The 22,830-nt window shown below is 38.3% G+C and overlaps 1 protein-coding gene across 2 annotated transcripts in view; it reads right to left on the reverse strand.

The window, feature by feature from the left end:
* Nucleotides 1–2,983: 2,983 nt before the first annotated feature.
* The window catches only part of VTA1 (vesicle trafficking 1), a 35,245-nt gene continuing 15,398 nt past the window's right edge, over nt 2,984–22,830 (reverse strand). The window contains exons 3-8 of one of the 2 annotated variants that reach the window (XM_060753472.2): nt 21,743–21,870; nt 20,702–20,777; nt 13,888–13,996; nt 11,578–11,751; nt 9,986–10,066; nt 2,984–5,130 (exon numbers count right to left, since the gene is read on the reverse strand). In XM_060753472.2, the coding sequence (XP_060609455.1) occupies nt 4,985–5,130; nt 9,986–10,066; nt 11,578–11,751; nt 13,888–13,996; nt 20,702–20,777; nt 21,743–21,870 (714 nt within the window). In that variant the 3' untranslated portion in view covers nt 2,984–4,984. The remainder of the gene's footprint in view (nt 5,131–9,985; nt 10,067–11,577; nt 11,752–13,887; nt 13,997–20,701; nt 20,778–21,742; nt 21,871–22,830) is intronic. The other variant, XM_060753473.2, reaches the window with a different exon arrangement.

A 22,830-nucleotide genomic window follows, 5' to 3' on the forward strand; every position in this document is an offset into this window, starting at 1 on the left:
ATCACGTCTCATCGATAGAATCAGAATCCAGTCTCATTATCCTTATTCTGTGTTCCAATAATCAATTACACTGCCTAGTCGAATGCCTGTTCGAAAAGCCAGGTCTTCACTTTCCTCTGGAATGCCAGCAGGGAGGGGGCCGATCTGATCTCTGTAGGAAGGGCATTCCACAGCCGAGGGGCCACCACTGAGAATGCCCTGTCTCTCGTCCCCGCCAGGCATGCTTGTAAAGCTGGCGGGATCGAGAGAAGGGCCTCCCCAATCTTAATGTCCTAACTGTGAAAACTCAACCAAAACGTATTTTCCACATTCCTGGAGGCTCCTAGGAACTGTGGTTTTACCATGGTGCTGGATTTACTGGGGCTTTGCTGGGGAACGCCCCACTTTTGTTGAGACTGAATTGAAGTCGATCTGCCTCAGTCTGGGTTTTTGGGATTCTGGGATATTGGGGCAGTGTGGAAGGGGCCTTTATCACCCAATACTATCCTTATCTCATTCAAACAATAAGGCTGCTGCCTTGCCGGCATTGAGTAGTTATACTAAGAGGTGGGGTCACCTCCCACACCTATGAGGTGTAAAGGTATTGGCTCAATTAGAGTTCATAGCTTCACATGGGGTCACTACAAGGCAGCATTTTTCACTTCCACCACAGTTCTGTGGCTGTAGGGTGTTGACACTGTCAGGCAGATGGAGTTTGTCAGGTTCATCCTTTTGACTGTTTGTTAAACTTTCCAACAAAGTTTATCACATACCACCAGTTTGTGCAAGATGGAAGTATTCTTACTCCTTGGTAGCTCAGCTTCAGACTTCAGCTGTGTCCCTCTCAGTGTGAGGGTACATGTATGGAGGGAATAATCAGGACCATACTACAAGACTGCATAGGTGGCCCCTGCTCTATGGTAGCAAAGGAGGAAAGGATAAAAGGCACTTCAGGTCACTAGATTCGTGAGCATGGATTATATTGCCCACAGTCGACCTCTTAATTGTTCTTGACACTAATATGATGTAGCATATTCTATTAATGATGGAGGCCCAAGAAGAGGTGTGTGTCAGCCCATACTACATGAGTGACAAATCACTGATATCCAATAATTAAATGCTTTCTTTATATGCCTATAAGATGAAGAAGGAGGAACAACAACTGAGAGGGACTTCACACAATCCAGTTATAGAATTTTGGTTCCACTTTGATTTAGAAGTCTCAGTAGAGAATTCTAGTGTTTTCCCAAACTACAAAACCCAAGGAAGCAGCCATGACAGTTAAAGTGAAATCACAGTGCTATTAACTTTGCAATGGGAAAGGGTGTTGGATCCCTACTAAACATTTCCCCTAAGGAGAATGGTATATGATTTCCTCTCTCAGATTAGAGACAGGAAAATAGAGAAAACAAGACATACAGAACAGGGAGACAAGCTGAAGGAGATGGGAGCACACAACGGCGCAAGACAAGAGGAGGCGGCATTATCAAAATCCTATTAAGCATTTGCACTGACAGATAACAAGTCTATTGGAGGAAGTTATTTTCCCCTCTTCCATGTAAACTGCAAAAAACAAAACAAAACAAAAAAAAATCTAACTTGTGCTTGGCATATCAAAGGATAAAAGATATAAGCAAATATACTTTCACTACTTTGTACTTTAAGCTAATCCAGAGGGTTTACCTGACCATCAGAGCAGATATTGAGCACATGGAGCTAATACAAGTAGAATCTATTATTGTACTTCAAAAGGGGATGTCTGACCCATCCAAAATTTGCTGGTGGGTTTCTTGTGTCCATGTTGCTGTTGATGATGACAACAATCTAATGCCGACTGCTGGCGGAGAGATTGAATACTGACTAAAATAAGGAAGAGAAGGGAAGCAAAACACAAGGATGACTTGAGAACTATCTGGACTAAGGTAGTGGCATGCCCAGACTGGTGATGGCTCAGCCATTGATGGCTGGTCCTTGGAAAATTTCCAAGAAAGGAACAGTTGGACCCAATGAGCTAACATTTAGTATTGGTCTGTACCACATTGGAAAAAAAGTCAATTCCCACATCTGTTAGCCTGGGAGGCACTGGGCTGGGAGAAAGCATGTTTCATTCTTTTGCAGCCACATCGTATATCCATGAGAGTGGATATAACACAAGCAAAGAATGCATGGCTTGTTGTTGTATGCTTTGAAGTAATTTGACTTACCACGATCCTAAGGTGAATCTAATCCTAAAGTGAACCTTTCATGAAGTTTCTTGGCAAGATTTGTTCAGAGGGGAGTTTCCCTTTGCCTCCGAGGCTGAAGTGTGACTTTCCTAAGGTCACCAAGTGGCCTAGCAGGGATTCAACCCTTGGTCACGATTTTGCTCCATTGAAATTAAACAAAAAGTGAATTATTTTGCCAGTTTTTCACCCCCTATGCTTGGCTCTGAGTGTAAACACTGTAATATAATTGACAATTTTGTAATGATTTAATGAGTTCATTCTATTTGCAGTTAACAATTGCATTTAGATATAGTGATATATGGAGCCCCCAGTGGAGCAGCAGGTTAAACCACTGAGCTGCTGAACTTGCTGACCGAAAGGTCGGCAGTTCAAATCCAGGGAGTGGGGGTGAGCTCCTATTGTTAGGCCCAGCTTCTGCCAACCTAGCAGTTCGAAAGAAATGTGAGTAGATCAATAGTTACCGCTCTGGCGGGAAGGTAATGGCACTCCATGCAGTCATGCCGGCCACATGACCTTGGAGGTGTCTGCGGTCAACACTGGCTCTTCAGCTTAGAAAAGATGAGCACACACACCCCTTCCCGAGTTGGACATGACTATACTTTATGTCAAGGAGAAACCTTTACCTTTTTTATGAGACCCATGCTCTCAAACAAATATCTTTTATATTTAGAGTACAAACTCCAGTTCATAAATAAAGCACCTAGTTTTTTTAATCACGACTATAGGAAAGTATTAGGAAGCAAAATCAAAGCAGTTGTGACATTTGACAGAATAATAAATCACTTAGAATCCTTTTATTAGTTGTGTGTAACATACAAATGACAAGGAAATGAAAACGAGTCAGATGGAATGTTTATCTTTTTTTCCATCCTAAAAAGTTGTACATTTTTGTTCATCAGACAATTTTTTTTGCTACATTGCTGGAGAAAAGTGTCTAAAATGTAGTGCCATGTCACTCCAGTGCAGATAAGTCACTCTTCGCCACCTCTAAAAGAAGATTTAAACTGAGTTTAGCTTTAGTAAATGCATCTGTAAGAATGAATGAAATTCAGGCAACACATGTAATGCAGTGTTCACCGATTTTTTTTTTAAAGGATTGAATTTAGCTAAGGAAGAGTTTAACATCTCTACTATAAGCTATTGCAGAATTGTTAGATGAATATGTAGGTGGTACTCTCCTGGTAAGCATTCATTCTTGCTGTGTGTGAGAGGGGAATGTGGGTGAGGAAGTAGCTTTCAAATGAAAAATGCTCCAAAAATAGGTAGCTGATTCTACATCAAGATAAAAGTTCAGGATTCTATGACAACCAGGATTCTGTGAACAAAAGTACCTCTTCTCTGTATGTAATATTTCTGTGAAAAGAAGTGTTGCTACAGAACAGAGCAGAAAGTGAGGATCAAACCCCTGGTGTTCACAGTTCCCATAGCACGTCCAATTGCCTACTGGATTTCCGTTCTCCAAAACAGTTGTGTGTTACTGGCAAAAGACTGCTTTGTTTTATAAAGTTTCCACATTTACCCAATGCCAGAAAAACTGGAGTATTTTCTAATTTTGGAATTTGCAAGTATTCCAGGATTTATTTGGATGAAAAATACTACCCAGAGCAACATTGTTCCTGGCTCTGCTGAACTGAGCATGTTGGAATCGCCAACGTTGGAGAAAACAGACTTTCAAAGCATGTCCTTTGGAAATGACACTGCTTCATGATTCAGCCAAACTAATCATAAGAAAGGATTGTATGCAAGTGTGGCAACAATGACAGCCGGCATTCCTTTCTGCCATAGCAGTATTTCAGTACTAGAAGTGTTTCATCTGCAGCTAATATTTGCTACATTGCTGTCAATATCTGAAATTCTCTATTAATTAAGAATTGTGGTGGCCATACACAATTTTATTCCCTCCCCCCCCCCTCTCTCTCTCTCACACACACACTGTATATATGCACATTTTGAAATTGTGCTAAGAATTCAGCACCACATATAAGGGATCAAATATGTTTTAATGGCATCTACAATCCAGTATTAATTGCAAATTTAGATTTATTTAGCAAACATACTGCTTGAGAGGGATGCAGATAAAATATATTGTAAACAGCTCAACACCATAGTTCAGGTATTTAATGAGAACCATGGCTTCTTTCTAAGGTATAGAACCAAATGGAAATGATCACAACATTCAGCTATCAAGCGATGGGTTTTAAATTTTGAATGCCCCAAAATGATATAGGCAAAGGGAAAAAACACAGTAGATCAGCTAGCTAAATGCTGAAATAAAAAATTATTAAGATGGTTTCCCCAAAATATCTTTTAAATACTTCCTACTTTTTTAGCTTGATATGGCAGCATCTAAGAAAATATTTCCTCTACTTTTTTCCTTCAGCATCACCATTGGATGTTTTCTGTCCTCTTCCTCTAAATAGCTGAATTAAAATTTAAAATTACACTGCATTCCCAAACAATGCTGATTGATACTTCTGACAATCCCAACTTGAAATTATAAAAAGGATAGCATAAATTCCACATTACTGGATCAAATGCACGTAGAACTGATATTGAGAGTTCAATTAACTTTCCCAGACGGTTCCTGTTACTCTGTCAAGAAGTGAAGGCAGGCCATAGCTCCAGATTACACTATAGAAAGAATCTGATACAGAGACAGATTTTGTAGTTTTTTTTGGTCAGAGAAATCAAAAGGTTTTGTGCAACTGTGTTTCTCTGACGGGTTGAAGGTAGGAGTGATGGACTGTTAGTTTTTTAAGCAGAAGTCAAAGACAAAGGTCTCATTCATTGCCTGTAGTCAGCAATTTGAGGGCTTTCTGTAGATTCTGCACTGCAGTGCTTACATCTTCATACTGCAAAGCACTGCCAGCATATTTGCAGTATTTCTGGGCCTTGGCGAAATCTTCAGGAGTCAAACGAATTTCCCCTGTGAAAATAAAGACAGATGACCAAAAGTTAGGATCACTATATAACACACATATTTGCTGAAGCACTTGAAATGACTTGTTAATATCAATTGTGAATACCAAAGATGCCTGATACCCTTTATGAGTAAGCCAATACTTTGAGAGAGATTTGCCCTTTATTTGAAGCCACTAAGGAAGGCTTTTAAAAACTCTAGTCAATTAGAGGGTAATCATGTTACAATCTACACAAAAACCAAGTACAATGCCTCATGCGTTAATCTTACATTTCCCCTCAGCTGGGAACACAACTGAGGCCATTCATGCTACTTCAGTATAATTTGTCTAGATAGGGGGACATCCCTGTTACAAAATACACTCATCCTGTGATGCAAGATATGCACAGCATTGCCATATTTTCTTTTCCCTGACAGGTAAAAGAGAACCAGAAATGAAGTTTGTATTACTAATGCAGCAACAGCTTGGTGCAAGTGGCAGAATTTTACTGAAGAAAAAACACAAGGAATGTGCTCAGTTGCAACCAAAGAATTAATCCTCTATACTTAATGGAAAGTTTGAAACTACAGTTGTCTCAACATATACTTATAAGATAAATATGATGCACTTTATCCATCAGCCCTATCCTCATAATTGATTTGCATCACTCTGCCCACCCATGTCCAGTAATTGACTATTACTGCAGGTTAATTGGTTGTTGGTTTGATGGTTTCTCTTATATTCTGTTATAATGTTGTTTTATTCTGTTTATGCTGTTGTTTATGTATTTAGTGTGTTGTATTTTAATTATTTTTCATTGGACTCATCCCATGTAAGCCACCACAAGCCCCTCCAGGGAGATTGAGGTGGGTTATAAAAATAAAGTCAAAGTTAATAAAGAGCTTCATTTCAGGGTGTGTGTGTATGGGAGCTATCAGCTATTTGGTGGGCATAGAGTCATTGGAACTTGTAGATTCTACAGGGCAACCTATTAAAATAGCCCACCTCAGGAGTTATATGAATTCGGGTGGATTCCTGATTACTCTGATTGCAGTCTTTAACATTCCGGAATGAATAAATACAACTGTCTTAACCGGATTAGATCCACTGAATCAGTGGAACTTATTTCCTCGTCTAACAAGTTACCACTCATACAATGTGCTAACTCTAGTTGAGACTAAACTGACTTCAGCAGAGGAACTGTATACATTGATGGAAATGTTACATAACTGCAATCCATTACAACTTTGTGTTACTTCCACTGTTGAAGAACTAGGTTTGCATAATTCGTGTTAAGTGTTAAGTGTCAAACTTGGTGATCATTAATTATTTTTGTTGTTCTAATGAAGTTAACTAGCTGGAATTGAATGTTTCCTTCCTTGAGTGGAAGGAGTCTTCCTTTGACGGATAAAAACATTCTGTTGCAGGAAGCGCCTTCTGCTGGAGGAAAGGAAACTCTGGATCAAATCCAATGCATTTGGCAATGACTGAGTAGTCAACTGGCCAAATCTTAGTCCCCTTCAGGGTGAGATAGAGCAGGGTAAAAAAAAAATCTTGTTTTGACCAGTTTACAGCCCAACCTTTTTAACAACTTATAAAAATACTCAGTTCAGGATTATTTCTATTACTTTGGAAGCATTTATTTCAGAAACAGTCAAGAATGCATGTGCCTATAGCAGACGATATTCACTCCATTGCTGTATCAAACATAACACCAACTGTTCTGTGAAAAATATTGAATTTCTGTCAGCTATAACTTCAATACTGAATCATGTGGTTTATTCTACAGTTATATCTGCAATATGCAGCTGAAAATCCATCAGCAGAAGCTTAAGTCCACATTTCATTTTTAAAGTTTGGTCAGTGGTGACCTCCTTCCCTTTTAAAAAAACACAGCAAGAACAATTTACCCCAAAGACCGTCTCAAGGACATTTTGTTTTTTCATATGGAGATGCCAAAAGCAACTTGAAAATCATTCTTTTAGAAAACAGACAAGGCATCAGTCCAGTATTCTCTGGACTTTTTGGAACGAAGCCTAAATTAACCAATCTAATCTTATTTTTACAGTACCTACTCTATTACATGTTATGTTGGCAACAGGTCTTATTATTATTGAATCCTACTTCAGATACCATTATAGCAACATTTCAGGAAAAGGGTTTACCATTATTTGTAAATGATTAAGAAAAAAACTGGAAATATTTTTAAAATCATTTTAAAATAAGAGAGATACATATATTTGGTAGATGTTTTTTGCATCAACTAAAAGAACCAAATCTTGAAATATCAAAAATATTGACACATAGGTAAGACTCTGCCTTTTGCAGCCTAGAAAAAGCCAGACTCTTTGCAAATCCAAGGAAAATATTAGCATAGTAGTTATATTTGTTGCTGCAATGTGACAGTTCACAGTTAACTTCCACCAACTATGAATCTTTCAGCTAAACAGTTTGGAACCTGATACAGAAGCTGAAAATGTATTCAGATCAGAGATAAAGAAATTTGGCTATTGCGGAAGGGAAGCAATTTTAAATATATGAGAAAGCTTGTATTTATTTAAAAACTGGCTATTTAAAACTGTGCAGAATGGTAGAATATCAGCTGCTCATACTTCTCTTGATGTCCTAGGCAATTTGGTTGCATACCTAGACGAACAGTTTGGGGTTTTTCTATGTACTGCAATTTCCAGAAGTCTTAGCTAGCATGGCCAATGGACAGGATTTCTGAGAGCTCAAATTCAATCTCTTGAAAACTACTCATTCATACATTAGATAGGACTGATAAACCCTAAATCCAGGTTTGCCAGGATTTGACATCTTTGATTGTGGTTAACACAACTCTTAAGTCCCTTTCAGATGATAATAGACAATCAATGTCCACTACAGTAAGCGGGGCAGGGGACATTTGCTTATATTTTAATATTACTGTATTCTGTCATAGGGTGGTATATGGCTATCATTAACAAGTAACTGCTTTCTGAAGTTTTTGTGGAAAGTATTTTATTACAGACCTTTATTTATTTATTTGCTGTATATTCATTAAGCTTTTCTCCCAGCATTGAACCTAAGGTAGCTTACTAATAGGATAAAACAAGGTAAGCTAAAAACGTCATAGAAAAATAAAATTAAATAATCATCACATTAAAGCACCATTATATTTTTAAACTATTATTACAGAAATAGTTGATCCAATGTTTCTCATCTGATGTTACTATACAGTAGTAACAGTAATAATAATAATAGGCTGCTTTTTTCTCTGAAAAGATACTCAAAGCAACAGATAGTACTAAAAACAATACAATATATAATCATTTATCAAAGAAAAGAGTAACATGCCAGTTCTCTGGTACAAAAACTAACAATGTTCAGGTTTTGAAAACTGCCAATACATTTGGATGTGGGCATGAAATGCTTATTTCTGTATTTTCAACATACCTACCAGAGCATTTTTTTTAAAACTAAGTCTCTGGCTACAGGCACCTCAGAAGAAAGCACATCAGTTATGATGGACTGGGGTGGACAGTGCATGGTTGTGTTGGGAGGGCTACTTTTCCATTGTGGTTTGAGTGAGGTAACATGCTACAAGGTTCAACCAACCATCTTCACCCCCCCCCCCCCAAGAACTCTGGAAAAACAAAAAACAAAAACAAACTGTAAGTGACTTCTACTTTTGATTTTTGAATTAGGTGTTGTTATGGAGGCCTCTTGACCTGGCAAAACTAAAATCGACGGCTTCTGAAGCAGTAAAAACATTTTTCCCCTACATTTTCTTTCTTGAAGGGAGAATACTTGTGACAAAAGCCTTGGTGGTCACACATAGCCAATTGGGCACATTCCACCTGCCTTGTTATGGAGTATATCGAATTCTAATGGATTGATTGCCAGTATCTGACTAGATTCCAAGACACGAACAATGTATTTTATATGGCAACGTTGCAAATGTGATTTGTAACTTCACAACAGTCAGCGTACTTTTCATATCTGGATAACATATATTACCCTTCTCACTGTCTTCACCGAACAAGACTAACTCCTCATCCATTTTGGCATTTTCATATGTCACAAAGTTATGAGATAGTTTTAAGCTAGAGGGTCAAAACGACTTCAAAATATATTTTGTACAAAATGAATACATTCTAGAATAAATTGGAAAAATATATGACATATACAAGCAATCCCCAAGTTAGAAACAAGACACATTCTGTAGGTTTGTTCTAAAGCTGAATTTGTTTGTAAGTTGGAACAGGTACACTTTTAAAGTGCAACTCCAGCCTATATTCTTTAGCATTGGATAACATAGGAAAGGGTTTGCACTTCTGTAGTGTTTGTTTTGCTGACTGGGCCCCTGTTCAGAACATTTCAACTTACTTTATGTCCCTGTGATGATTGGATTTTGAAAAAAAAAAGGGCTGGTTGTGGAAACAAGGATTGGTGAGAAAACATAAGCTGAAACACCTTTTTTCCATGACAACTATTTCAGGATTCAATTTCCATTCCAAGGGGTAAATTTTTCTCAGTTCCTGTTCCCTTACTCCCATTCTTAACTATGAGTGGCTTGAAAGTCGGATGTTTGTAACTCAAGGATTTACTGTAATATCAATTATATATGTATTTTGAAATATACTTTTTTAAAAGCAAGAAAAACCTTTTTTATGTGTGAAGGGCTTTCAACTAAAACATTAAGAATGGCTGCTGCTAGAACTAACCATATCTTCACAGAAGTTGTGCTTAGGTCAGACTTTACTCTTTTAAGACAATGGTTGTAAATTTATGCATTATGCTTACTTTCAACTAAGTACAGGTCGACAACTCCATATTCATATTCAGTTGTTCATGCTTTTTTGAATAATTCACATGGTTGCAGAGAAACAAAATAATTACCTCCAGGTTGGACATTATAAAGTGATGGATCTATGATTGGAATATTTTGAGGAGCGGGTTGAACTGTACTGCTTGTCACACCTGTGGGTAAGAAAAAGAAAGAAAGAAATCCTGTTTTTGCATTTCAAACAGTTGCACAATCTACTTTACAGGTTGCTGTAGAAATTTAAGGAAGAGGGATCGCATAAGCTATTTTCTTCCTTTTTCACATACATACGACTCTATGATTACTGTAGAAGTAAACTGGAAAAAAACAATTAGGTTCCTTCTTCACTACAAGTCCAAGTCAATATTTAAGTAACAGCTACCACAAATAATATTTCTACTGCTTATAAAGCTTAAGCTTCCAACCTGTAACAGACTAAAATAGCAACTCTGAAGACAAAATAATAATAATAATAATAATAATAATAATAATAATAATAATTTTATTTGTATACCACCCTATCTCCCCAAAGGGATCCAGGGCAGTTTCCAACATATAAGGCAAAACATTCAATTGCCAAGAAGAAAATCATACAGACAGATTAAAATAAAAGCATCATGACACACAAAAATCTTACTAAAACACCACATTAAAGACTTAAGCCAATTGCAATTATATCTCCATCCGACAATGTTTAACAAAAAGCAATGGCCAGGACTACAAAATGGGCATGGTCAACTATAAAAGGGCCGGGAAAGGGATAGTGCATAGAGTATCATAGGGCTGGGAAAGTGGAGAAAGTGCAGAACAGGGTACTATCTGATGACCTAGGGATGCCATAATGTCACTCACAACATGGGCTCATTGACTTGCTCATCTTACAATGTTGTCAATGCTATTTTTTTTTGTCAGCAGTTTCTTTCTGAATTCTACATGGAGTCGGTTCTCTCTACTTCTATGCAAAATGATGGACATTATATTTAACCTGAATTTAGTGTTTTTACATCAAATTAACTTCAATATGAAAGGCTGTCAAAAACAATTAATTATGCAACTTAATTCTATAACTAGTGATTTTTATTGGTATAATTATTATCATGTTCAATTTGTCAACTGACTTACGCAGTGCTAGAATATTTGGTTAACTAGCATCCACCCTGTGGATGCCCAATACTAATAAGGTAATTGTCACTGTCAATATTCTTTACACTTAATTGATACCAAACTAATTGCAATCTCACCGGCACCTATGTGTCTGGTATATATATATCTGACATTCTGAATAATATCAGTCCAAAAAGCTCAAGCTAGAATGAAGTAGTTAGTCTTTACTATGCCAGAGCAGTCTTTATTTCTGAAAATGATTTTATAGACAACTATGAACAGAAAGGTTAACTGAAGAAAGTTTTTCTTTTAAGAGACTCTCTCTCTCTCTCTCTCTCTCTCTCTCTCTCTATATATATATATATATATATATATTAGATTGGAGAGGTCTAGGACACCATTCAGTGCTGTGCTGAACCCACCCGTCCTTCTTTATTTCATTTGGTTCTGAATAGAATATGACAGAGACCTCTTCATCTAATCCTTGCATTACCACATAGTCAATAAATCTACAGAAAGGACCTGATGAGGCATACATTATAGAATGGATCAAAGAGCATACCGGTGCTGTGAGGCACTTCAGCAGGAGTGTTAGCTGGAGCATGAGCCCCAGGTGGGATCTGTATACCGGTGTAATTGCTTGTGGGCACATTGCTTGTGGGCACATCAAAGGTGGAGGATGGTTGTGAGTCTTGACTGGGTAAGGCTGGGGAGCCAACTTCCTCATTTTCATCATCTAGCAAAGAGAGCACAGGGACATATTGATTATTTTTCTGATCTGTATTGTAATTATTTACAGATTTATAAATATATAGCAATGGGTTTTGCAAAGATGTGTTTTAGGCTACTTGACATGGCAATTTTGTAGCTTCTTTGAAATTGAGAGAAAGAAGTTAGTAGCATAAGCTTGCATAGATTAAAGTCTACTTCCTCAGATGCATGGAGGCACAATGACTTTAGTTTGGGCATAAAGATCCAAGTTTGTTTGTTTGAAAGGCTATTAGCAACATCTGCTGCTTATTCATCAGGTGCTGTGTAAGTGCTATCCAGGGTTTACTATGAAACACAGCAACTGATTGTGTGATGTTCTGGAATGATTTTATGTCTGTGTTTATTTTTACAGCATAGTGGTTGAGAATTACAGGGAGATCACCACTACATGAAAATATTGGATTTTGGTAAGCTACAGAAAGTGAATTTCATTCTTTTTGAGTACTGGCCTTGCAAGAGAAGGAAAAAAATGAGCAAGCAGAAAGGAATGGGGAAGTCCTCCAGTAGACTTAAACAATGCTGCTTTTCTTTCTCAACTGCACAAAGCAAGAATTATGAGACTTTTTGGGGTATTTTGGAATATGAATACATTTCCATATGATCTCTGGCACTGCAGGACCCTAAAAGTTGCAGTTTATGTGTCACAAACAATACAACTTTTAAAGAACATTTTACTGAATATCCTAAATATCAATCCTTTCTTTTAGATGGATTCGCAATCTGATCCAAACAGATAGTTTTTTGTAAAGCTAGGTTGTATGTGCCTCAAGTTAATAAAAGACAAAAATAATACTAACAAATGCAACCTTTCAGTAATATATTTTTAAAAAATGTTAAGTGCATCTGCAGCAGTTAATTCTCAAGAAGAAAAAAATATTAAAATTTGTTTTCTAGCGAATTTAAGTGGTTCATAAATATTTCTGAAGAAGAAAGAAAATCAAATTCCCCTAAAATAATTGAGGTTATGACCAAAGAACAGTTACTATCATTAAAAGGGGTAGCTGATAAAGAAATCCTCCTCTTCTTATAGCTTAGTGCTGGCCATGGAACGAAGCTCATCAAAAGAGAAATACTTCCACTGATTTTCAATCATATGAGCACATTTGAGTTCTCTGGCCATAATGAAAAATGGAGACTGGTTAATTTTATATGAGCTGACTGCATAAAATACTGACAGTATCTTTCTTTTTATATCTCTCAGGCATAAGATAGATATGACTCTACAAGCAAACAAACTAGCTAATAATTTAGGGAAGATGATAGAATATTCCAGGATCAAAGGAGGCTTCATAGAGTTCTCACAGTGGGGTTGTGAATTTAACTTTCATAAAATAGACACTGTGAAAGACTGTGGAAGTCTGTGAAAGACTTGGGCAACACCATGGCAAAATTTGCTGTAGGCTGTAATAGCAGCAAGTATTGCCAATGAAGACAAAGCCTTGAAAGAGTTCCAGTTTTCAGTGAACATAAAGTTACTTTGGCAATTAATACAAGGCACATTTGCAAGTTTCTGCATCTCCTACAGATAACTGGCTCATAGTATTCAACAAAAAGAAAGGAGCTATTCCCTTTGTTTGACAGGAATATGTAACGGTACCGTTACAAAACTGAGAGTCAAACAGAAATTATGTGGACAACAGGTAACATGCTTGCACATTCCATCCCACATGTACCAGTTATTTGTCATGTTAGTCCACAAATGATGGCTCCTCTCAGCCCTCTAACTGATCAATGGGAAAGATGGAAGGAAGAAAACTGTCCTTTCCATGAATGTAAGAGCTCCTTTTCTTTGCAGAAAACACTAAGATCCAACAGAGGTTTCTGCTAGAAACATTTGGGTGGGGACAGGTGTAAGGATTTTTAGTGATTTTGGTTCTCCTGGAGCAGCAACTCACATACTGTTCTGGAGTGTCTATCCAACAGCTTTTTTGAGGGGGCACTAAGAATGAGATGAAGGAGGGTAAATTAATGAAAATTGCTTCTACTTTGTTCTTTCTACAGGAGTGGTTCTGTGAATGGAAGTCTGCTCAAGGGAACTAACTCTGAATGTAACTCAAATAAAATGAATATATATAATATTTGAAGGGGGGAAAAGCATTACAAAATTCTCCTTCCAATCCAATAGGTCCAGACTGCGGAGTCTCTCCATTTTTTAGACAATTGTGAATATAAGCTGCCTTCCATCTTGCATATTTTCTGTGCTGAATATTCTAGAAAAATAAGATAAAATGTATAGTTAAAAGTAAGAAAATATATAGTTAAATTCTTTATCTCTTAGGCCGCAAATCTCTACAACTAAAAAGTAAATAAAGGCAAGGAATGCTTAAATTGTCATTATTTACACTTTCATATGTTTGCTAGTCCTCTGTTTCTGTATATTGGCTACTAGCATTACACTAGTCCCTTGGTATCTGTTGGAGTTTCTCAGTGGTGTGTTGATTTTCAGTTACTTTTCCTTCCTCAGGGGAGGAAGGAAGAGGATGCCTTTTCCATGAGCATCTTTCTTCTGGCACTTGGCAGAATTCACACATCTTTGAATAACAATGGATTTGGAAGAAGTTCTTGACTGATATCTGTACACATTTTTAATAGGAAAAGAAGATACTGTATATACTTGAGTATAAGTCGACCCAAATATAAGCTGAGGCACCTAATTTTACCACAAAAAACTGGGAAAACATATTGACTTGAATATAAGTTAAGGATGGGAAATGCAGCAGCCACTGGTAAATTTCAAAATAAAAAATAGATATTACATTGCATTACATTGAGGCAGCAGTAGACTAAATGTTTTTGCATTTTTACCATATTTCAAAGAAAAACAGTAAACTAGTTATGTAAGTGGAAAAGGAGGGTAAACAAAACCAATATGGTATCAAGAATAACTTAATAATAATAATAATAATAACAATAATTTATTTGTACCCTGTCCTATCTCCCCATGGGGGTTCAGGGTGGCTTCCCACATAGTAACAGGCAAACATTCAATGCCTATAAACAAAAGGCAATACTAAACATTGTAGAATAAGTTAAAATAAGTAGTTGTATTAAATAATTATCATTAAAAGCAATTAAAAAACTAGCTGAGGTAAAGTGTCATATCAGTCCCTTTTTGCCTTCTCTTAGGTTTCTCCTGTTGACACAGCCTAGAACAGCATTGGGCTTTTCAGCTGCATTATCACTTTATTGGCTCATGTTTGGCTCCTTTCACAGAATCCTAGAGTTGGAAGAGACCTCTAAAGGCCATCTAATTCAACCCACTTCATTCTGCCTTGATGCAGGGAAAACACAACAAAAGCACTCCCGACAGATGATGGCCATCCAGTATTAATAATAATCTATATAAATAAAAATGTAATGTTCCTTTTGGGATTAACAAAAACCACTGGACGAATTAACACCAAATTTGGACACAATATACCCATCAGGCTAACAAGTGACCATCACTCATAAAAACACTGAAAAACACAGCAGAAGAGACTTAAAAAGCCAAAAACCAAAAACTACATTACAACGCATGCAAAAATCCACACATATATATGCAAACACACATATACACAAATATATATATACACACAAAACACATATACACAGACTGGGCCACAGCAATGTGTGGCAGGGAACGGCTAATAATAATAATAATAATAATAATAATAATAATAATGTTGGAAGGGATCTCTGAAGACCATCTAGTCCAACCCCCTTCATTCTGCCTTGATGCAGGGAATGCACAATCAAAACACCCCCGCTAGATCCAGCCTTAATAATAATAATAATAATAATAATAATAATAACAACAACAACAACAACAATAGAGATGAAGTAAAACAAGAGTTTATATCTCATTCAGAAAAAGACAAGTTCAAATGCAAAATGTAGCCTCTGATTGGCCTCTTAAGCCAGATGTTATTACTCTTTTCAATAGACTATCTAGTCCAACCCCCTTCTGCCTTCAGGTGTAAGGAAGAAGCTTGCTAAACTATTCATTTCTTTAGTAGGAAGTGATTATAATATAGTAATGCCAACATTTTAAATTTCTGTGCGTTGTTTTTGTCAATATACTTGTATTTTCACGAGAAGGATGCAGTTCAGTCTCAGAACTGTAGGCTTTATTCATAAATTGAATTTATGCATCCTGCTTCTGGGATATGAATTACTTTAACATGGGTTTCACTAATTTTACAGGCATTCCAAAGGTTTCTTTGACTAGCTTTAGAGTTCGCCTACACTAACTGAATGATTTTTATTATTTCTGCACAAGGCTTTCAACATTTCTGGCATTCTTTTCCATTTGGGCCTCTAATTTTGTTCACTTTGCACAATTCCTTCAATTTTATTTTCCAAAAGGGAAATGCCAGAAAATGGAACATCTTGTTTAGAATTTATCTGTTCCAGCATGTTCCAGACTAAACCTTCTGCAGAACATATGTCTGCATGAGACACTCATGGTAGACTTGGCACACATTGATATTTTAGTGTAGTCTTTATGATGGTTTCCATGTTTACCTTTAAGAGCCATAGTTAACTCTAATTCTGTTCAGCCAAAATAATGAGCCTTTGTTTGAATAACAAACATGTATGGAGAATTGCTTAAATTGTATTTACTCTATACTTTGACAAAAGCAGGGGCAAGTCACTTAATCAGCACAAACTACAAATAATTCACCATGTTCTCATTTATTATCATTGGGATTGTCCAGCAAAACCACTATGTAGTTTTGTTTAAAGTTTTGTTAAAAAATGCATGAGTGTTAACTGCCTTCCCTTCCGTGGATCTCTAGACCCTTTCATCAATTCAAGCTAACATCTGGTACAAGGTGATAATGAAACATCAGTATAAGCACCAATGGCATACAAATTCAATGAGAGGAACCAACTTCTGGCATAAGCTCTGGATTTATGCTGCTAAATAATTTGACACATAATTTTCCTTTTTGAATTATGTATTTTAGAATTGTTTCTAACCTGTAAGCCACCCTGAGTCCCCTTTGGAGTGAGAATACATGTTGTAAATAAATAAAAAATAATAGTTAAATATTGGGCACACTCCTGAACATAAACCTGCATCACAGGATCCCTTTGAAGGGGACTACAATGACTTATTTCTTTGTGGTTTCAGTGGGCTGAAGAAGCTAATTCTACTTTCTTGTGATGCTTCTTACATATGTAAAAATTAATATTGAGCATAAGATAAATACCCCCACTGTGTTTCAGCTACTAATGAAGTTAACCTTCCTCTGGGGCTACTCTTTATACAAAAAATTCTGGAGTTGTATAATACACTTTCCAAAGTTTTATAAAACTTGATTATAAAATAATCAAGTTTTTTTTCTATAACTCCTAAACATTCATGCATGCAGTAAGTGTTGTCCCTTCAGCATGTAGAAATTTAGGGCTTGTTTTTCAAACATTTTGTAATCCTAAAATCTCTTGTCCAAAAATCACACTGGACTACCTGAACCTGAGCTACACTACCGTATATTTCGGCATATAAGACGACTGGGCGTATAAGACGACCCCCAACTTTTCCAATTAAAATATAGAGTTTGGGATATACTTGCCGTATAAGACCACCCCTCTTCCATCGCACACCGAATAAAATAAAAAAAATAAAAACATCAGATTTGATTTCAAATCCAAGACTATCAAAGCAGTATCCAGCTCTTCGGCTTAGAAATGGAGATGAGCGCCAACCCTCAGAGTCGGGCACGACTGGACTTAACGTCAGGAGAAAACCTTTACCTCACCTGTAAACTCCTGTATGTTTGTTATTTATTTAACAGTTGTGGGTCCATGGAGCATAATAAAGTTCTATAAATTTCTATCTTACCTTGCCTAGGGTGAGACCAGAGCTGGGTCCAATGTCTTTTCCCCAACAACAACAATAATGGAAACCTAGAATTGGAAGGGACTCCAATGGCCATCCAGTCTAACCCTAATTCTGCCAGACAGAAACACATGTCCAAGCCCTCCCGACAGGTGGCCATCCTGTTCTACTTAATAACAGAAATAATAATAACAATAATAATAGAACCTTAGTGTTGGAAGGGACCTCAATGACCGTTCAGTCCAACCCCATTCCTGCCAGGCAGGAAGACACAATGCAAGCCCCCCCAACAGGTGGCCATCCAGTTCTAGTTATCATATATACTCGAATATAAGCTGACCCGAATATAAGCCGAGGCACCTAATTTTACCACCAAAAACTGGGGAAACGTATTGACTCGAGTATAATTCAGGGGAGGGAAATGCAGCAGATACTGGTAAGCTGAGGGGACAGAAGTTGCCTTAAAGCCACCCAAGATTTTGAGAAGATTTTGCACTGCAGCCAGGTATTTCCAAGGTCATGCCCAAAGGGCTTCATGAATATACCCTTTTTGAGATGGATCTAAATCAGGCATGGGCAAACTGTAGCCCTCCAGGTGCTTTGGACTTCAACTCCCACAATTCCTAACAGTCAGTATTTGAGAACACAGAAATGCTGGACCACTCTCACAACCATTATGTCAGACTCCACAGAAAAGCCATTGAAATCCACAAGCATGTGGACAATTTCAACAGAAAGGAAGAGACCATGAAAATGAACAAAATCTGGCTACCAGTATTTTTAAAAACCCCTCTAAAATCAGGACAGTAAATAAAAAAACAAAACTCAAAAAGCAGGGGAAATTCAAACAATACAAAATCAGAACCAGCTAACACCTCCCAACAAAGAATTCCCCCAGGCAGGAAGCAGCCAGGCTTTGAAGCTGCAAGGCCATTCAATGCTAATCAACAACATTCCCACTTGGCAACATTCCCACTTGCCTCAAGCAGACAAGAGTTCTTTCTCCCACCCTGGACTTTCCACAGATATATTGCCAAGTTTCCAACAGACCTCACAACCTCCGAGGATGTCTGCCATAGATCTGGACAAAACATCAGGAGAGGAAACTTCTGGAACATGGCTATACAGTCTGGAAAACTCACAGCAACCCAGCCAGTAGGCTGTTAGGAATTGTGGGAGTTGAAATCCAGAACACCTGGAGGGCCAAAGCCTGATGTAAATGCAACTTTTGGAATGTGTCCAGAGGAGAGCGACTAAAATGATCAAGGGTCTGGAGAACAAGCCCTATGAGGAGCAGCTTAAGGAGCTGGGCATGTTTAGCCTGAAGAAGAGAAGGCTGAGAGGAGATATGATAGCCATGTATAAATATGTGAGAGGAAGCCACAGGGAGGAGGGAGCAAGCTTGTTTTCTGCTTCCCTGGAGACTAGTACGTGGAACAATGGCTTCAAACTACAAGAGAGGAGATTCCATCTGAACATGAGGAAGAACTTCCTGACTGTGAGAGCCGTTCAGCAGTGGAACTCTCTGCCCCAGAGTGTGGTGGAGGCTCCTTCTTTGGAAGCTTTTAAGCAGAGGCTGGATGGCCATCTGTAAGGGGTGATTTGAATGCAATATTCCTGCTTCTTGGCAGAATGGGGTTGGACTGGATGGCCCATGAGGTCTCTTCCAACTCTTTGATTCTATGATTCTATGTGTTCATGATTTTCCCACTTAATACACACATTGTTGGCATGGCTGGAAATGAGTTAATTTCTCCTGCTATTAAAGAAAACATGTTCTGGATATGTCTCAAAAGCTAAACTATCTTGGAACATTTCTGTTATTTTTCCAGATGTATATCTGGTGATGTGAGTTTGTGCTCAACAGAACTGAACCTTTTGTGTTTTTCTACAGTACTATTGATGTACCCTGAAGAAATGTAGGATGCTTCTCTACCAGGCATGGGCAAACTTTGCCTATGCCTGGTGTTAGGAATTGTGAGAGTTGAAATTAAAAACAATCTGAGAGAAAACTGGGACTTGTAGTTTGGTATGATACTGGCTCTCTTAAACAGGGAAGGCTAAGGACCTTGTAAAACTACAACTGCTGTGACTCCATGGCACTGAATCTGTGGCAGTTTTTTTGGAGGGCATTCCCCTTTAAGACTAGCTCGCCCCTCTCACTGGCGATTCCCCTTTAAGACAAGCTCGCCCTTGCAGAGGCTACCTAGCTCTTGGCTGCAGAAATGAAACAAAACGGGGGAAAGAGACCTTTTTCTTCCTCCCTTTGCAGGCTCTTTAAAACTTTTAAAACTTAGCTGCTGAAAGAAAGGAGAAGCTGAGCAAAGAGAAAGGAAGGAAACCCCAAAGAGGGGAGATGGATCAGGAGAAAGAAGTTTCTCCAGCAGGACTTTCTCGGAGGTGGTTTTTTTTTTTTACTCTTCTTGAGTAGCCTGCCTGCCTGTCTGCACTGTTTGAGGAAGGAGAGGAGAGGGAGAAAGAGGCCTGAGCTGGTCGGAAATGGGAGGCTTTGCTGCTTGGGGGGTGGAGGGCAGCCTCTTCTGCCCTTTTTTCCTCCAGGAGGAGGACGGGGAGGAGGAGCAGCAGGCCTGCCGAGGGTGGTGGCCAGCTGAGCTTGTGCAGGGGCAAGAGCAGCAGGCTGCGCTGCTTGGGGATGGCGAGGGGGGAGGAGGAGGATCGGCAGGTCTGCCGGGAGGGCTGGCCAGCTGAGCTGCGAGACCAGCAGGCTCCCTTTGGCCTCTCATGGCTGCTGGCGTCCCTCGCTCTCGGCATCCTCAAGTGGTGGAACTTATAGCCGGCACACAAGACGACCCCCCCACTTTTAAGATGACTTTCTTGGCTTAGAAAGTCGTCTAGTATGCCGGTTTTTACGGTAGCTATGGATTTCAGCATTCAAGAGTTTCCAATCCATAAAACTGTTCGTAACTTGTGACCAAAATCTAATCGACACAATTAAACAAGTTACTTCACAGCTAATAGAAATCCCATTGTTCTTAATGAGATTTAGTCATGCATAAGGTTAGAGGCAAAAATCTGTTTCTCTGAGTTGTGCTGTTAATGACACAAATTACTTAATGCTGCAACTTACCTCATCTGTTAGTTCTCCAAACACAGTTAGGACATCTATTAGAAGACTTGCAGTATAAAAAGACTTAATCATGTTTCTGGAGAGAGGAAAAACATTTTAACTTCTCAAATGGTTAAAAAATACACTACTGTAAGCAAGTGAATATGAAATCGAGTAACTTTCACCCTCCCACACAAGTTGAAGAAAATATCTCTGTGAGATATTATTTGTTAAGTGAGAAATGGTTTGGGTCCTGCTTATCTTCGTGACTGCACCCCCCCACCCAATATACTGGCACGGGTTCTAAGATCTGCTAGGGAGGCCCTCTGTGGTTCCGCTACCGTCACAAGTGCTGTTGGTGGGGACAAGGCAGAGGACCTTCTCGGTGTGGCCCCCCAGCTCTGGAATGCCCAGGGAGATTAGGCAAGCCCTAATACTGTCCTCCTTCCTTAGGGACCTGAAGACCTGGCTGTTTACACAAGCTTTTGAGAACATCTAGTTCCTAGTTGACCTACGCAATTGTTATGCAGCCTTGCACTTTATCCCATGCCCTCTTCCCATGGTTACAGCTTTGCACTTATCCCATTCCTAGTTTCATCATTTACAACCTGGCCACAATGATAGTAGCTTACCCCATTGGTAATGAAAACTGTTTTTAATTGAGTGTTAGTTTTTGTTTATATTCCTATGTTTTATTTCATTGTATTTTTAAATTGTTTTCATTTTATGTTCTGTTTTTAGGCACTTTGTGCCATGGGTAAGCTGCCCTGAGTCCTTTCAGACAGATGGTGACAGGATAAAATAATAATAATAATAATAATAATAATAATAATAATAATTTGTATCCCACCCTGAGTCCCCTCAGGGAGATAGGGCGGAATACAAAGCAAAGCTGTGGCCATTTACACCAGTAGCTTGCAAAAAGGAATTTCTGTATTACATAAGTGAATGAGAGAAGGTTGGTAAATTGTTCTGATTATATTTGTAGGATAACCCAACTTCGATTCCAAATTTATCACAATTACGAGTTCCTGTATGAATTGCCTTTATTATGCCACTTACTTGTGAAACCGCCCAGCTCGATCTTCATTATCTGCATAAAGAAACATTTTCAATGCATAATTCTCCACATGGGCACAGCCAACTATTTCCTGAGTAACAGCCTCGTTATCACCCAGTTGCTTTTTCATCTGAGAAAATACAGAGATGTAAGAGATTATTTACATTTGTCCACATAATGAGCAGTAAGGACATATCCCAGATTTCTATTTCTCAGACCTGTTGTTTGATGTGGCCTACAGTGCCAAAGCATCTCCTATGCTCTAAACAGTTTCTGTGCATTTGTATGCTGAGACAGGAAGATAAAAGAATGACATTCTCCTGTACAGTCCTTTCAACTGTTGGTTGTAGTGCTTGTGTCATTGCTCACATTATGAGGATGGAATATCATGAAAATATAACTGGTTTTTGGGGGAGTTCCTATTCACTGTTTGTTAAAATAAACTATCCCTGAAACTTGTCCCTTGCCTTCTAACACAGTCTAGCTGGGATTGTAACATTACCTGAGGAGCCTTGTCTAGGTATCAGCTCTTTGGCCTTCGATGCAACAATTTAAGAACAATAGACTGCTCATCATTATTGCTATCAAGTACTAAAGCTGTAAACAATATGGGAAACTTAACAAATCTCTTTTAGAGAGATCCTGAAATTAAACAAGTGTACTTAATTTTTTAAAACAATCATGGATAGTTTGGGAAATGTTTGTCAAAAAGTGGACATGTAATGTAGAAGAACCAAAGGAGTGAATGCAACACAAGTACAAATGGTTGTTTACTGTTCACCGTCTATACACACAATAAAAGTTAAAAAAAAGTGTATGTGTGTATGTGGCAGAGGTGTCCGCTTACCAAAACAGCCTTCAGCTTCCACAAACAGGCCATAGTTCCAAGAACTGAGAAGCCTCCCAAGGCACTCCCTCAACTGACATTGCAGTTATAGTAAGCGCCATGAACATGTAGCCCAAACCCTGCCAATGTCCTCCCCAAACGCTATGGCCCACCACCCGAGGAATGCTTTCATTTGGGGAGAAATTAATCTTAGATCTGACGTGTTTGCAGGCAGGCACCTCAGGGTTCCTTGTGTGGGATTTC

The sequence above is a fragment of the Anolis sagrei genome, chromosome 1 (genome assembly GCF_037176765.1).
Source record: "Anolis sagrei isolate rAnoSag1 chromosome 1, rAnoSag1.mat, whole genome shotgun sequence".
Classification (NCBI taxonomy): domain Eukaryota; kingdom Metazoa; phylum Chordata; class Lepidosauria; order Squamata; family Dactyloidae; genus Anolis; species Anolis sagrei.